This window comes from Grampus griseus (assembly GCF_964374135.1).
Source record: "Grampus griseus genome assembly, chromosome: 8".
Classification (NCBI taxonomy): Eukaryota; Metazoa; Chordata; class Mammalia; order Artiodactyla; family Delphinidae; genus Grampus; species Grampus griseus.
In genome coordinates this window covers 94,177,032-94,191,197 of record NC_139002.1, presented here as the reverse complement: position 1 = coordinate 94,191,197, position 14,166 = coordinate 94,177,032, and the positions used below count along the sequence as shown (strand labels likewise).

Here is a 14,166-nt window from a genome sequence, read left to right as displayed (position 1 = left end):
ACAAGGTTAATACACAATTCATAACTTTGTAAGGTATAAAGTACCACAAAAGGTAGTGATTATCATAATAATTTATGGTTACTGGAGCGGGCTTAACTATTTGTATTTCTTTAAAATTTCCTATAAAAATAGAGTTTTTAAAAATTCTTTAATGTCTATGCTTGACTTTTATTATACCATACTCTTTATATTAAAAAACAGAGTCTTTCTGACTCCTAACCACATACCATGACTGTGGTCCCTGTGGACTTGTCAGTATCCCAGAATTTACACACAGTAAAAAAAAAAAAAAAAGTTAGTAGCTAAGAGTAAAACTAGTAAGAGTCATCATTATACTATAATTAAATTAGCAATGTGAAAAGGAATGCACCCTAAGAGACAATTTGCATAATGTTGAAGGGACTTGGCAAACACCTAGCCCTAGCCAGGGCAACCATTCAGTGTTCCCAGTATGGGGATGGAATGGAACTATGTGGGAAACATGAAACTAAAGAAACTTAAACACTAGGTTATCTGCCTCAAGCAATGATGTATTTGGAAAATGAAGAGACAAAGAATAAGATTTTGGTTGGGTTTTATTCTGAATTGTCGTAGGAAAAGACTCTAATATGGTAGCCATGAGTATTCCACTCATTAAGGAGTTGTATTGGAATAGGAAGTTTCTGTAAACTGAAAAAAATACCCCAGGACTTCCCTGGTGGTTCAGTGGTTAAGACTCCATGCTTCCACTGCAGGGGCCATGGGTCTGATCCCTGGTCGAGGAGCTAAGATCCCGCATGCCCCGTGGCGTGGCCAAAAAAAAAAAAACCAAACCAAAAAACCCGAAAACCCCTTAACATTACTCAGTATCAGCCTCCCTTATGATGTTCATTTGGTTGTGTGGGTACCTGATGTCAGTAAGAGACATGAGGCTGCCAGGCACTAGAGAGGAGTAGACCCACTGTGAATGAACAAAGTGGCCATCTGGTTTAAAAGTCAATTTCTTTTGAGTTGGTAAATGGAAAATTAATTTCCTTAAAGCCCAATGATTTCTGGTAGAACTGATGAAACTAATTCCCTAAACCTGCAAAAGTGAAGGTCACAACTTCCTCCTTTGAGGTCTAGCTTGCTTCTCTTAGACACTGTTTTTCATACACAATACCACTTAGAAGGAAACACAAAATTCTGTAATTGCTAAATATGTTAATCCAATCTACACAGGAGGGCAAAGGACACATTTCATTACTCTAACAAATATTTACTATACACAGGAATATAACGTTATAAAGGACACAATATATAAGAAGCTCACAGTCTGATGCAACATAAGACATACAAGCAATTAATATTGTATAAAATATGCCTTGACAAAAAGTAGGAACAAGACAGCAAATGGAGCAACTAAATGCTTGGAGACCTTTGTGAATGCTTCACAGAGGAGATGACATTTGAGCTGGATCTTGGAGATGCATGGGAGTTGTCTATAAAAAGCACAGAACATGCAGGGGTCCTTTTCAGCCTATGCAAAGACACGGAGGCTCAAAGCAGCATGGCACGTGAGGGAAATAGTGAAAGGTCTGTACTTCCTGCTATGCAGAGTACTAGTAGATGGTACAGTTCAGCAGGAGACAGAATCAAGGGCTAAATTGCCTCATATCCCACATTAAGACATTTGGACTCTTCCGATAGGTAACAGCTACTGAAAACTTCAAACGTAGGCAACTTACCAGATCAGGTCTGATTTCAGAAACAACTCTTTGGACACACAAGAAAGTGGTAACAGGGGTTGTTTCTGCTTTTTAAATTGTATACCAATTTCTATGTATTATCTCTCTTTTTCTCCCCTACACACATACACAACCCCTGCCTCTCTCGCACTCTCCATACATAGACTGAAGTAAAGGACTAGATATAGGGAAGCCAATCGTGAACCTACTACAACAGCCCTGGCAGAAATGAAGAAAGTCTAAATTCAGACAGTGCCACAAAGAATAGATTAGATGAAGAGATGATATATTTAACAGGTCTTAGGGATTGATTGGACATAGTGATGACTGGATGAGTTGTGCCATTAACAGGGAGCAGGAATATAGGAACTAGAAACAGTTCAGGAAGTAGGGCAAAACGAAGACAAGTTCAATTTTAGATATGTTAAGTTTGAAATGGCTGTGGCACGTCCAGATAAAGAGACCACTAAAAAGGTAGAAATAAGATCTGGAGTCACAAAGAATGTCTTAGCTGAAAATACAGATTTAGAGTCATTGGTATACTCCAAAGTATCTGAAACACCAAGAGATAACACACGGAGGACTAAGAAAAGAAGACCAAGGTTAAGATCCTGGGTAAAAAAAATAAAGGGCAAAGTAAAGAATAAGTGAATGAAATTGAAGAAAGATATTCTGAGGACAAGGAAAAGAACCAAGAACAAGTGATATCCCAGAAGCCAAGAGGAGAAGAAGGAGAAAGTTTCAAGCGAGGAGTCATGCACTGTTCCAAAGGCAGAAAAGAGGTTAAGCAGGATGAGTACTTAAAAGAAGTCACTGGGCTTCCCTGGTGGCACAGTGGTTGAGAGTCCACCTGCCGATGCAGGGGACATGGGTTCGTGCCCCCGTCCGGGAAGATCCCACATGCCGGCTAGGCCCGTGAGCCATGGCTGCTGAGCCTGCGCATCTGGAGCCTGTGCTCCGCAATGGGAGAGGCCATGACAGTGAGAGGCCCGTGTACCGCAAACAAACAAACAAACAAAAAATAGAAGTCACTCATTTTGGCAATTATAAATTGATAATCTTAAAACTTTTTAGAACAGCGTAGCTCAAAATGTGGTCATAAAATGGAATTTTAGGAAAGGGCCTGGTAGGCATGCCCGTTATTTCAAATCTTTAAATTTTATTGGGTTAGTATAAATACAACTTGCTTTTTTTTTCAATGACTTACTCAATAGACTAATGACATTAAGAAGAAAGACTAGTACATAAATAAAATTTGTTCTAGCAAATGAAGATGTTGAGGTGGAGAAAACAGAAAGAAGTGTGCAGAGCATTTTCACTTTATAGCTTGCCTTCTGCCTCCCAATCTTGAGGGTCACCTTCATGATCTACAATATAGTAAGTGACTGTTAAAAGAAAGAACAAACGCTTGAGAGTAGAGAAAGCCTAAGCTTCAAGTCTGAGAGTTGATTTTACTCCAGAAGCACAGCTCAGGTCAAATCAACTTACTTTCAAGTCTAAGGACATCTGAGTCCCTCCCTGAATTCTCAACAGAGAGCACAGGGTCTTCCTCTGTTCCTGTCTCAGAGGGCTCTTCTTCAGCAGCATCCAGTGACTGTGAGTTGTCAAAATATTTCTGTTTGTCATGGCTGTTGTCCAGGGTTTTCGCATGACAATTACCTCAATGACAAGAGACACAGATAGAGCACATTAGAAACCTCTCTTGTGTAGTCCCATAGCTCAAGGTCCCCAACTATCAAGAAGAGCAAAAAGGTGACTGTCGGTTTTTCTCCAGCAGAACATGCACATATCAGTGAGGTGGAGTGCCCAAAGGCAGACCATAATTGTGATTCAAGATTTTGCACTGAAGTTCAAGTTTTACCTGTTAGGCTATTTTAAGTATTTGGGGAAAAAACTATAACAACAAAGTTCAGGTCCCAAGATCTCCTTCCATTCATAATGAATGATTGTGAAACACTTCTCTGAAAGTCAGAAACATCATAAAAAAGTGGTTTTCCTTCTATTTGCCTTTTGAAGGTGAGAAATGAGAGATTAGTACCTGAATAAGTCTGGAGATAGATGAATTATAGCTGAAAAATATACCATTCTTGCATCATAGTTTAAAATGAAAGATATACCAAAAGGTAAAGGATTATAAATTAAAAACCAAGGACTTAGAGGGGGATAGTGGAGGCAGAGAATCCACATTTAAGACTGTCAGATCACACAGGTGCCTGTTTTTTTCTTTTGAAAAACAAGTTCTGATCATGTAATAAAGATTTACCTAAGCATAAAATGTCACATCTTGAATGTAATCATAGCACTCTGTGATACCTTCTGATACGTATAGTGAGCATGACCTTTTGCTACAGTTTTGCCCAGGAGTCGAAGAGCTTCGACCTTATTAGGGATTGTATGTTAACAGGGATAAAGAGCCACTATCCAGCTCCACCTGATGGACGTTCTCTGGGTAGGAGAATGTGTTACTAGGCTGTTGTGTATGCTGCAGTGGGAATCTGGCTGGCTGAACAGGTCTCCTCATGTTCCATGTGCGTTGCTACTGAAGGTGCATGTTCAGTGGAAGCCTACATTCATATTATAGGACGATTCTCTGGGTAAGAGTGTAAAAGTAACTTTCCTCCTTTATCAGAACGTCCTAACATTCTCTACAAGTTTTTTTTATTTTTTAAGAGAATGTTGCCCCAAAGAGATGTATGTACCCAATCAGGCTGTCTCTGCGGCAATGGAATTACAAGTCTCTTTCTGGATCTGATGACTCCCTTTCAGATTCCATAATTTTGGAAAGCATTTCTCAGGCCATTTTCCTTATTGTGCCAAGAAAACACAATGGACTCAAAACCTTTCCCAACTTCCTAGGTGAGAGAAAGGGGACTGCCTACTTAAGGATTTACTTCCCATTTTCCAGTTCTACACTATCACACATCTGAGGCTACCATTTTCAACAAGGCTATGTCAGAAGCTTTAGCTCTCAGGAAGCTTACAAGACAATGAACGCAAGACAACAAACAATAATGACGTAGTCTACTGTGCCAAGTAAGTGCTTCAGAGAATAAGTTTTGAGTAGGTAGAACTTGAATTTTGAAGAATACGTAGGACTTAAAAACACAGAACTTCAAAAGGGGGAATTACAAGGAAGGGAATCAATATTTATTGAGTACTTCTGTATTTTTTCTTCCACTTACTCCTCAAACACACCTTGTGAAATATTATTAATTTCACAGATAAGGAAACTGATTATCAGTGAAACTAAGTAACTTGCCTATGGTCAAACAATAAGTAAGTGGTAGATCTGGGATTTGAATTAATTCTATTTTACCACAAAGCTTCTTGGCTTTCCCCTAGTCAATACTACCTCTTTAGCAGAAAAAGTAGAGAAGGTGGCATTCTAGGCAGGGAGGAATAATGTGTTGAGCAAAGCAACAGGAACAGGAATTCTCATTTGTGTTTGGGAGACAACGAGAAGTACGATTTGACAGAGACGGAAGGTGTGGAGTGTGTGGGCCCTGGAGGGCTAAGAAAAGAAGCCATGAGCAATGGTAGTTGCTTTCTTTCTCCAGATTCTCCTGAGAGGACAGAGGTTGCCGATTTGCCTCTAATTCTGTCTTCACCACCTAGTACGTGCAATTAAGTACGGGGAAACCAAGCATAAGAGCATTAAAATAAAACAGAGCAATGACAACAACTACTCTACACACCCGACTGACTAAAATTCACTATGAAGAACAGCATGCTTTTCAGAGGCAATTCTGAATTGGGAAATAAATAAGCATGACTATTAAAAGCAGAGAGGAAAAAAAGCTGACAATGATACTGATAATTTTAAACATGTTTTCCTAGTGAATATCCTCTCTGCCTTCAGCTTTGGTGAATTTGCCTCTAAAGCATTTTTTATCTTGACACAGGTCAAGTAAAGCAAAAAGATAAACCTTTAACACTGGAACCCAGTGAAATTCTAGCTGTGTTTCCTGCAGTTGATTTCCTCCTCCAACCTTTGCCATCTCTTATTTTTCTCTCTCACCCTTTCTATTATAAAAATTTAATTGGTTTCATCTTCTAAAATGTCTGCAATATTTTAAAATGCTTCATAGGTAACTTATAAGATACGATGTGCATAAGATCCGGAAGCTAAAATTAGTCCTCTTGCATGACCTCAAGCCCAGACACCCTCTTGAAGCAAGCCTTCTGCATTCTAAGAATGTCTTGCCCTCCAACTCAGGAAATTGGGGCCAATACCTCTGAGGGAGAGGGCAGGAAAGGGGATCAGGGAGAACTGGGGGAATTAAAGGAAGCATAAGAAGTTTATGTTAGGATATTTCTTGGAAATAGACAGGGTCAAAATGATCATGTAAAAACTACATGCTTTAAAATGAGAACTATTAATATGAATTTTCTTAGGCTGACAGTTAAAAAGAGACTGGTTTAGCATTCTGGTGTGATTTCCATGATTATCTAGGCTAATCATAGAAAGTCATACTGCCTAATTTTTGAATTACTCCTTCCAGTTGCCTGAGGGAGAACTGAAGAATTTCAGAAAAAATAAGTTTCTATTCTTTGGACTATAGTACAGGTCCAGGGCTTCCCTGGTGGCGCAGTGGTTGAGAGTCCGCCTGCCGATGCAGGGGACACGGGTTTGCGCCCCGGTCCGGGAAGATCCCACATGCCGCGGAGCGGCTGGGCCCGTGAGCCATGGCCGCTGAGCCTGCACGTTGGAGCCTGTGCTCCGCAACGGGAGAGGCCCCAACAGTGAGAGGCCCGCGTACCGCAAAAAAAAAAAAAAGCACGTATAGTATAGGTCTACTCTAGCTCAAAGGGGAACTAAAAAAAAGTTGCCTATGTAGAAAAATATTGCTTGTCTTCCCAGCAAAGGCAGAGATGATGTTCTTATTAAAGAAACACAAGAAAATGGAGAAGGAAAAATGGAAAGACACCTAAAAAGTAAAAAGTCATCTTCCGTGCATAAGGCTATTATTTTTTGTTAATGCAAAAATGAGGAGATTCTATGGCTTGGACTAACCTTGAGAGGTATGTTGTTGTTGTTGTTGTTTTGGGAACTACATGATTTAAATGAAATGCTTTAGACAACAAGGTTCCAGGTGAAAATGGAAACACTTTTCTCTGCTTAATGCTCTATACTTGCTTGCAAAGCATTTAGCAATTCAAATCCTGGCAGTCTGATTTTTCTTAGAGGTAAGAGAGTACAAGGCAAAACCAACTGAGCATGAAACTCCAAAGAGGGTATTTCTGATTCTGGAACTGCTATGAGATCTTAGACATATCAACATCCTTTTCTGTGGTTAGAGTATTGACTGCATAAGTTGGGTTATTAATATTAACCTCCCCTACAAGGGTGTTCTGGAAAACAACTAAATATTTAATATACCTTGTCAAAGCATAAGTCTCCTAAGGGAGAAAGGCACAATTATTCTGTGGCTAAACAGATTTTCAGAGTAAACTAAGTTCTCAGGAACTCCTACCGTGACTAAGGTTAAAGAAATCTCCTATCTTCTCATATAAACCCTGTTTACAAAGGTCCTAGAAGAATATTTATTTTCTAACTGGAGTTAGGTAACCACTTACTTGTTAAAAAGAATTATTCTCTTCTTTTTTTAAGAATTCTTCTCTTCTGAATCTCATAAGTTGGTAAGAAATTCCTGGTTGGGTTAGGAATCCTTTAGGGTTAGTTATAAGAAAGGAATGCCACAAAATTGAGAGGCCTCAGAACTTTGTAAGAGCCAAGCAACTAATTTCATATTTATTTCTCTAGTAGGATATGTATCTTTTAGGAAAAATAGTAATATAAATTGTGAAGTGAACAAAAGTGTATCTTTCAGTTGTGCACCATTGTTATGCAAGATTGCTTTAAATTATTACGAGGAAACTTTAACTGTGGGTGGCATGTGGGGCCTGGTACTACACAGAGAAATAGGTATACGTGAAGCAGTAAGAAACCTCACTGGGAACAGATTCCTTTATGATTTCCACCTCCACGGGCTGTGACAAAGTCTTGTAGACCTTGTTCTAAGAGGAGCATTCCATGGTATGAATTTAAATCCTGCCTTAGCTGCAGCCTTACCATATGAACCTTGGCAAATCAATTCCCTTCTCTGTGTCTAGGTTCTTTATCTGAAATGGAGAGAGAAGCTACTGTCCTACAGTAAGAGGAGCTGTAGGAAACACTATTGCTGAAACCACGGTGAACATAAACATACAGAACTCCTTGAATCTAGGCGAACCGAGGTTGCTGATGGCTGCACCTGAGACAAGGGAAACTGCCTCACTTCCTCTGTCCTGTGCCGTCCTCCACTTAGACGAGAGAAATCATTTTGACGGAAGTAACGGCTCAGACTTGTTCTCATTCAGCAATTACTGCTGAATGGAATTCTTTGCAGGAGGTTTAAAAGTAATGGTTATGTACTGGCTGACCTTAAAAGTACAAAGTCAGACAGAAAAGTACAAGTACCAAAAGTAAAAGTACAATGCCAGACAGAAAACACCATATTAAAGACTTGAAATCAGCAACCTCAGGATTATACAGGTGTTCCCTCACGGTGAGGTGAATGAGCCACAAGTGAGCTTAAAAAGGAAAAACTAAGAAAGAAAAGTGTGTGACCTCAAAAGAAAAGAGAGAGAGAGGGAGGGAGAGAGAGAGAGAGGGATTGATTCCCTTTTACTACATATTCTAGAGTTAAATTCTATCCTGGGTAACACTCTCTTCACACATGGTGGGGGAATGTGATTTGCCCAAGAGTTCAGAGGTGCATTGGTTTCTATAGACCTGTACTCCCTGCCTTCTTTTAGAGAAGAAAAAAGAGAACCACCAATAAATCTGGCCTCTTTGTCTTGCCACGTGGCCATCACTTAAGTGACTAAAGCACAGGGAGCAGAGTCAGCACCAGTTGAGACACAGACACCATGACATGGAGACTGTGGAAGACATGACTCCAGTGATGGAATTCAAGCTCTCCACAGCTGTAACTTCCTCCAGAAATGTGAAAGATCAGGCTAGATGTCTAAACAAGGGAATTTAAACATTTACTGGAAGTTTTACTAGGAAAGATTTTCTCATGTAGAAACAATATTGAGAAAGAAAGAAAATTAACTGCCATAGCTGCTGTTGAATATTTTGTTATTATTGTTATTGTTATTATTAAATTTAAATATCTTACTTCAGCCTAGGGAAATTTGTTTCAAGCAAGAATGTTGGGGAAACAAATCCAATAGATTCTCACACTTACTGATTTACCCATAAATGTCAGTTTTTCAATGAGGGTCAACATTTGTAACTTTCATTAAAAACAGAGCAGACAGGAGAAAATACAGGCTATCTATTAGATGTGTCATCTTCTAGTGGACACAAATGAGATAATTCCTTTTCTATTCCCCCTCCTATTGTGCCGGAGCTGCAGACCTCAAAAGAAGATCTATATCTATATATGTATGTTGAGTGGGGGTCTGGTATAAAGCATTCTGGATAAACAGTGGGTGGGTATGAGTTAATTACCCTCTATTACTAAGTATTTTCAGTAGTTCAAACCTGAAATGCCATTAGCTAATTTGCAGTTTAAGTACATTCTATGGGCTAAATATTGGGAGGATGGTGTGGAATGCATAGTGGGCCATGGTATGAAGATGAAAAAAAGGATTGGTCCCTGCTCTCAATGAGCTAGAGAAGTCCTGTAGGAGAGTAGTGTCTTGTACACAAGTAACTGTAATGGCAAGTCACAGGAGCTGAAGGAGAGGCGCAGGTGGCATGACTGGTTATGCACTACTTATAATTAAGGGATCAGTAAGGCATATAGCAGAAGTGGGCCTTGAAGGATGGGCAAGATTAGAATTTTTGTGTGGGGGGAGGGCAGGAGGGAGGGTTATGGGGAAGAGCTACTGAAAACAATATAAGCCGACACAAGGAACCAGGAAAGCAGGGTGTATGTGGTAAAGAAAACAAGTATTCCACAATAGCATCATCATATGTCATGGTTTGGTATAATTTCCATTGACTTTGCAAAAGACAGAATGATATTAAAGTCCTTATGTGGTCAGTGAGCTTAAATTAAGCATGTCTATTCGCATCAACCACATATTCTTGCAGTGAGTTGGCTTCATTCAATTCTTAATACCTAGAATAAGCCTATAAACAGAGGGTTGGGATGAGGCAACAGGGGAGGGCTTAGATTTCCTAGCTACTCACAACCTCTGGAGTTTATATTTACCTCTCCTTTCTCTTGCTGCAAGTGATTGGTCACCTGCTGATGTCAAGGAAAAAAATCTGGTAGAAAAATCAATAGATTTAACTCTGCTCCCCCTCCTCAAACTATAAATGGAGGCCCAGAGATATGCATAATGGGGAAGGGACCTTCCATCAGAAGCATTTACTGCCATTAGGCTTGCGCTTTTTCCTAAATGCAATTTCCTAATGCAAGGCCAAGGCTAATAAAACGTCAAAGGCTACTTGGTCTTTTTTACTCCTCAGACTAAGTGGATTATAAGAACAGTACCTTTAAATGAGAACACAAGAGCCTAGTTATTCCATGATTGTTAAGGACTTGAGCCCAGTAATATCTCATAGGACTTAGATATGAGGACAAAGAGGGTTAGGCATTGTCCTTTACACTGGTTGGGTAATAAGTATGATATTTAAACAAAGGTTAACAAAAAAGGCCACTGAAGTCCCTCTACCACAGAACGTTTTGAGCAAGGCCTTGTGGCTTTCAGTAAGAAAGTTCCCTAGCTGCCTGATATCAGACCCACTTTAGGGGTTTGGGATTAAGACAGGAACTTTGATTTGAGTATATCTACCTAAATCTAAGTACATATTATCAGTGCACTAAATCAAGTGAAAAGCATAGAAAAATAAATGATAGTATCATACTGTTTCCTTTTGCTTTATATCACCAAAGTTGCCTGGAGGCATTCACCTCAGTGGCCACTTTGCACATAATAAATAACATGGTTTCTTGCTCTCTCCCAGTTTTTAACATTTATGGTACTTAGGCAGTGTACGGTGAGGGAGGTGGTGAATTGTTTTGTTCATGTTAGGTTTTCCTCTAGCTGTATTTCACATCATCAAGGGAAATTGGCTATATTACTACAGGTATACCAGGACTCAGAAGACTTGATCAACACCACATACCCTATGAGCTGCTACTGACCTCTAGTTCCTTCTCCTGAAATTTGATATGCTTGTTTTATTATTTTTTAAAATAATTATCATTTTAGATATTTGTGATTTGACTGGGTTATTAAGTAATGCCTGGCAGCTAAAGCAGTTAAACTGCTTTCAGAGTGGCAAATTTTGAATGGCAAATTTAGATTTGTTGTTATATCAATAAAAACAAACTAAATGAGAAGAGAAACCCGAAGCTGTGTTCTTTTCAACAGCTATGAAATATGATTTAAATTTCTCCTGTATTTTCAAGATCCTAACTAAATAAACTTTGGTGGTTAAGAAAAAGTAACAGACTACTGAGATTTTCTTGGTCAAAGATCACAATAGTTTAGTATGAAATAAATCCGACTATTGTAACAACCAACACTGAAAGAAAAAAGGGGGGGAAAACCCAAAACCAGCATATACACGGACACACAGATACATGCCAGGTATCCTCAGCCATATGTATTTTAAATCTCACTAATGCTCTTTTCTACTGATTATCAGGCTCAACTGCTTTATTTCCATCAGCCCATGGAACTGAGTTTTAAAAAAAAATCATTCAATGATTAAATCTGTAAAAGGGTTGAAATACTTGGTGCTCACTGTTTTTTGTTTTTCTTTAATAAATTTATTTTACTTATTTATTTTTGGCTAAGTTGGGTCTTCATTGCTGCGTGCGGGCTTTTAGTTGCGGTGAGCAGGGGCTACTCTTTCGTTGAGGTGCACGGGCTTCTCACTGCGGTGGCTTCTCTTGTTGCAGAGCATGGGCTCTAGGGGTGTGGGCTTCAGTAGTTGTGGCACACGGGCTCAGTAGTTGTGGATCACTGGCTCTAGAGCGCAGGCTCAGTAGTTGTGGTGCATAGGCTTATTTGCTCTGGGGTATGTGGGATCGTCCTGGACCTGGGATCGAACCCGTGTCCCCTGCATTGGCAGGCGGATTCTTAACCACTGCACCACCAGGGAAGCCCCTATTTTCTTGGTTTGTTTTCCGTTTATTTTGGCTGCACCTTGCAGCTTGTGGGATTTTAGATCCCTGACCAGGGACTGAAGCTGGGCCCACGGCAATGAAAGCACCACGTCCTAACCACTGGACTGCCAGGGAACTGCTGGTACTCACTGTTTCAAACAAGAACTCCAAAACTGGGAATTCATTTCAACTAGTTGGTTTGCAGTGCACGTAAAGAATTTTCTGAGGCATAGGTCACTTAAAAAAGAGCCCACTCTAATGTAGCATGGATTTGTGTGTGTGTGTGTGTGTGTGTGTGTGTGAGAGAGAGAGAGAGAGAGAGAGAGAGAGAGAGAGAGAGAGAGAGGGAGAGGGAGAGAGGGAGAGAGAGAGAGAGGGAGAGAGGGAGAGAGGGAGAGAGGGAGAGGGAGAGAGAGAGAGAGAGAGGGAGAGAGGGAGAGAGAGAGAGAGAGAGGGAGGGAGGGAGGGAGGGAGGGAGGGAGGGAGGGAGGGAGGGAGGGAGGGAGAGTTCTGCCAATTAGAATAATCTTTTTGAATGGGAAGGAGTCATGCAAATGCTTGCTATATGAGATAGCAAAGCTTAACATCACAAACTGAAATATCTCCAAAAACATCTGCAACAATGAATGGAAACTGAAGATGTAAAAAGATAGCATCCAATGAACTTGCCTAACTTACTACACACAAAGTATTTATAACTAGAAGTTAGCCCCCTTCAGTTCCTATCAGGAGACATGTACTACTGCAGTGACAAACCATATTTAAAATATCTTGCTCAATAATTAGTGGGGGCTAGATAAAACAGACCCCATCTTGCTCATCCTTCATTTTTCTTGCTGGTGTGTACAATCACTGTGACCTCAGTGCTGTGAATGCAGGAAACCACAGTAAGTTCCTGACGCAGAATGGCGCCTACACACAAAGAAAGATGTCTCAGTATAACTTTCCAACCCTATCTGTAGGTAAGTGTTCACAAAATATGATTAACGATGCCTTCCAGTGGGTGTCCCGCACTACATACAGAGCATAAAGGAAGCAGAACCATGATCTTAATTTACAAACTCAAAAGTATAACTCACTTCCTACTGGAGACTCAAGATAGTAACCCTAACACTGGCAAAGACCATTCGCACACCTGAAGTGTTAAGCTCTGTAACTCAGATTATAAATTTGCAACTTCTTCTTTTTAAGGTAATGAACAAAAGAATTCCATAACTGAGTAACAAGCTGCAGTGCTAACCTCCTAGCTGACTTCAAGAAGTGCTACTCAAATATCTAGAGTGACTGCTTAGTTGCTGCCCTTGGACACAGTCCTCTTGCAGCATCACAACCAAGCTGCAGTGAATCAGTTCCAAGAGTCCCAGAGACAGAATAAAACCACTTGCTCCGTGTGTATTACATGCTGGGCCTAATAAATGCCTTACTTCTTCACTCAGCTGCCAAAGTTTCCTACTATTTTATTCCAAACACAAATTACTTTTTCATGTTTCTAATAAGTGGATTTTTTTAAAGTCTTCCTTATTTGTGTCCTATTATATATTATCTAAAGAATGATTCCTGGTATCATTAACTATTTGCTTTAAGGTTATTTTAGTTACACAGTGACAGGATGAAACAAAAGTTATATAGTTTAGAATCTATGCCAGAAACTCTAAAAGTAATTCAACTATACATAGAGAGCTCACTTTAATAGTTCTATTTTCCTAAAATTTATTCTTGTTTTAGTATAGATATTTCCCCATTTTACAAAAAATACTTTTGATGAAATGAGGTCACCAAATGATTTTCTAAACTGTTAAACCCAGAGCTTCCCACACTATTCATTCGTCCACTACTGTCGTGATTTTCCCATAGGTACCAGTACCATTATTTATGCAATGTTCTTCTTTAAATGGAGTCACTGTGTAATCTTACATTAATTTATGTTAAAAGGGAAAATCAGTACCACTTTTCATGAATTACAGATTTGATGTGCTGGTTATTTATTTCTTCTAATGCCCATTAGAATAAGCCACAAATACTAAAATCAAAAAATGTTACTCTAAGTACCACCTAGAAGCTTGTGTGCCTCTGGTGATATTTGTACCCTACTTTAGGAACCAATATAGGACATGCTACTGTTGATTTCTTTTTCCTTCTCAAACTCTCTGTTCTTCTGACCTTCAAGACCCAGCTCCCTCTTGGTTCTCCCAATACCTCTCTTTACTCACTTTCACTGCCTCTGCTCCTTAAATGCTAGTATTTTCTAAGATTCCATTCTAGGACTTTTCTTCTCACCCTGAACTATCTGAGGGAACCAGTGGCATCTCTGTATGAACATGTCTATCACTGAACTTATTTTC

At 39.6% G+C, this 14,166-nt stretch overlaps 1 protein-coding gene across 3 annotated transcripts in view; it reads right to left on the bottom strand.

Annotated features, from left to right (window-relative positions):
* Positions 1-14,166, bottom strand: part of TTC17 (tetratricopeptide repeat domain 17) — a gene marked incomplete at its 5' end in the record, with an annotated part of 154,947 nt that overhangs the window by 57,823 nt on the left and 82,958 nt on the right. For 2 of the 3 annotated variants that reach the window (XM_082660692.1, XM_082660690.1), the window contains one exon: positions 3,195-3,365. The exons of the other annotated variant lie outside the window; for it this stretch is intronic. In XM_082660692.1, the coding sequence (XP_082516818.1) occupies positions 3,195-3,365 (171 nt within the window). The remainder of the gene's footprint in view (positions 1-3,194; positions 3,366-14,166) is intronic. 3 annotated transcript variants of the gene reach the window in all.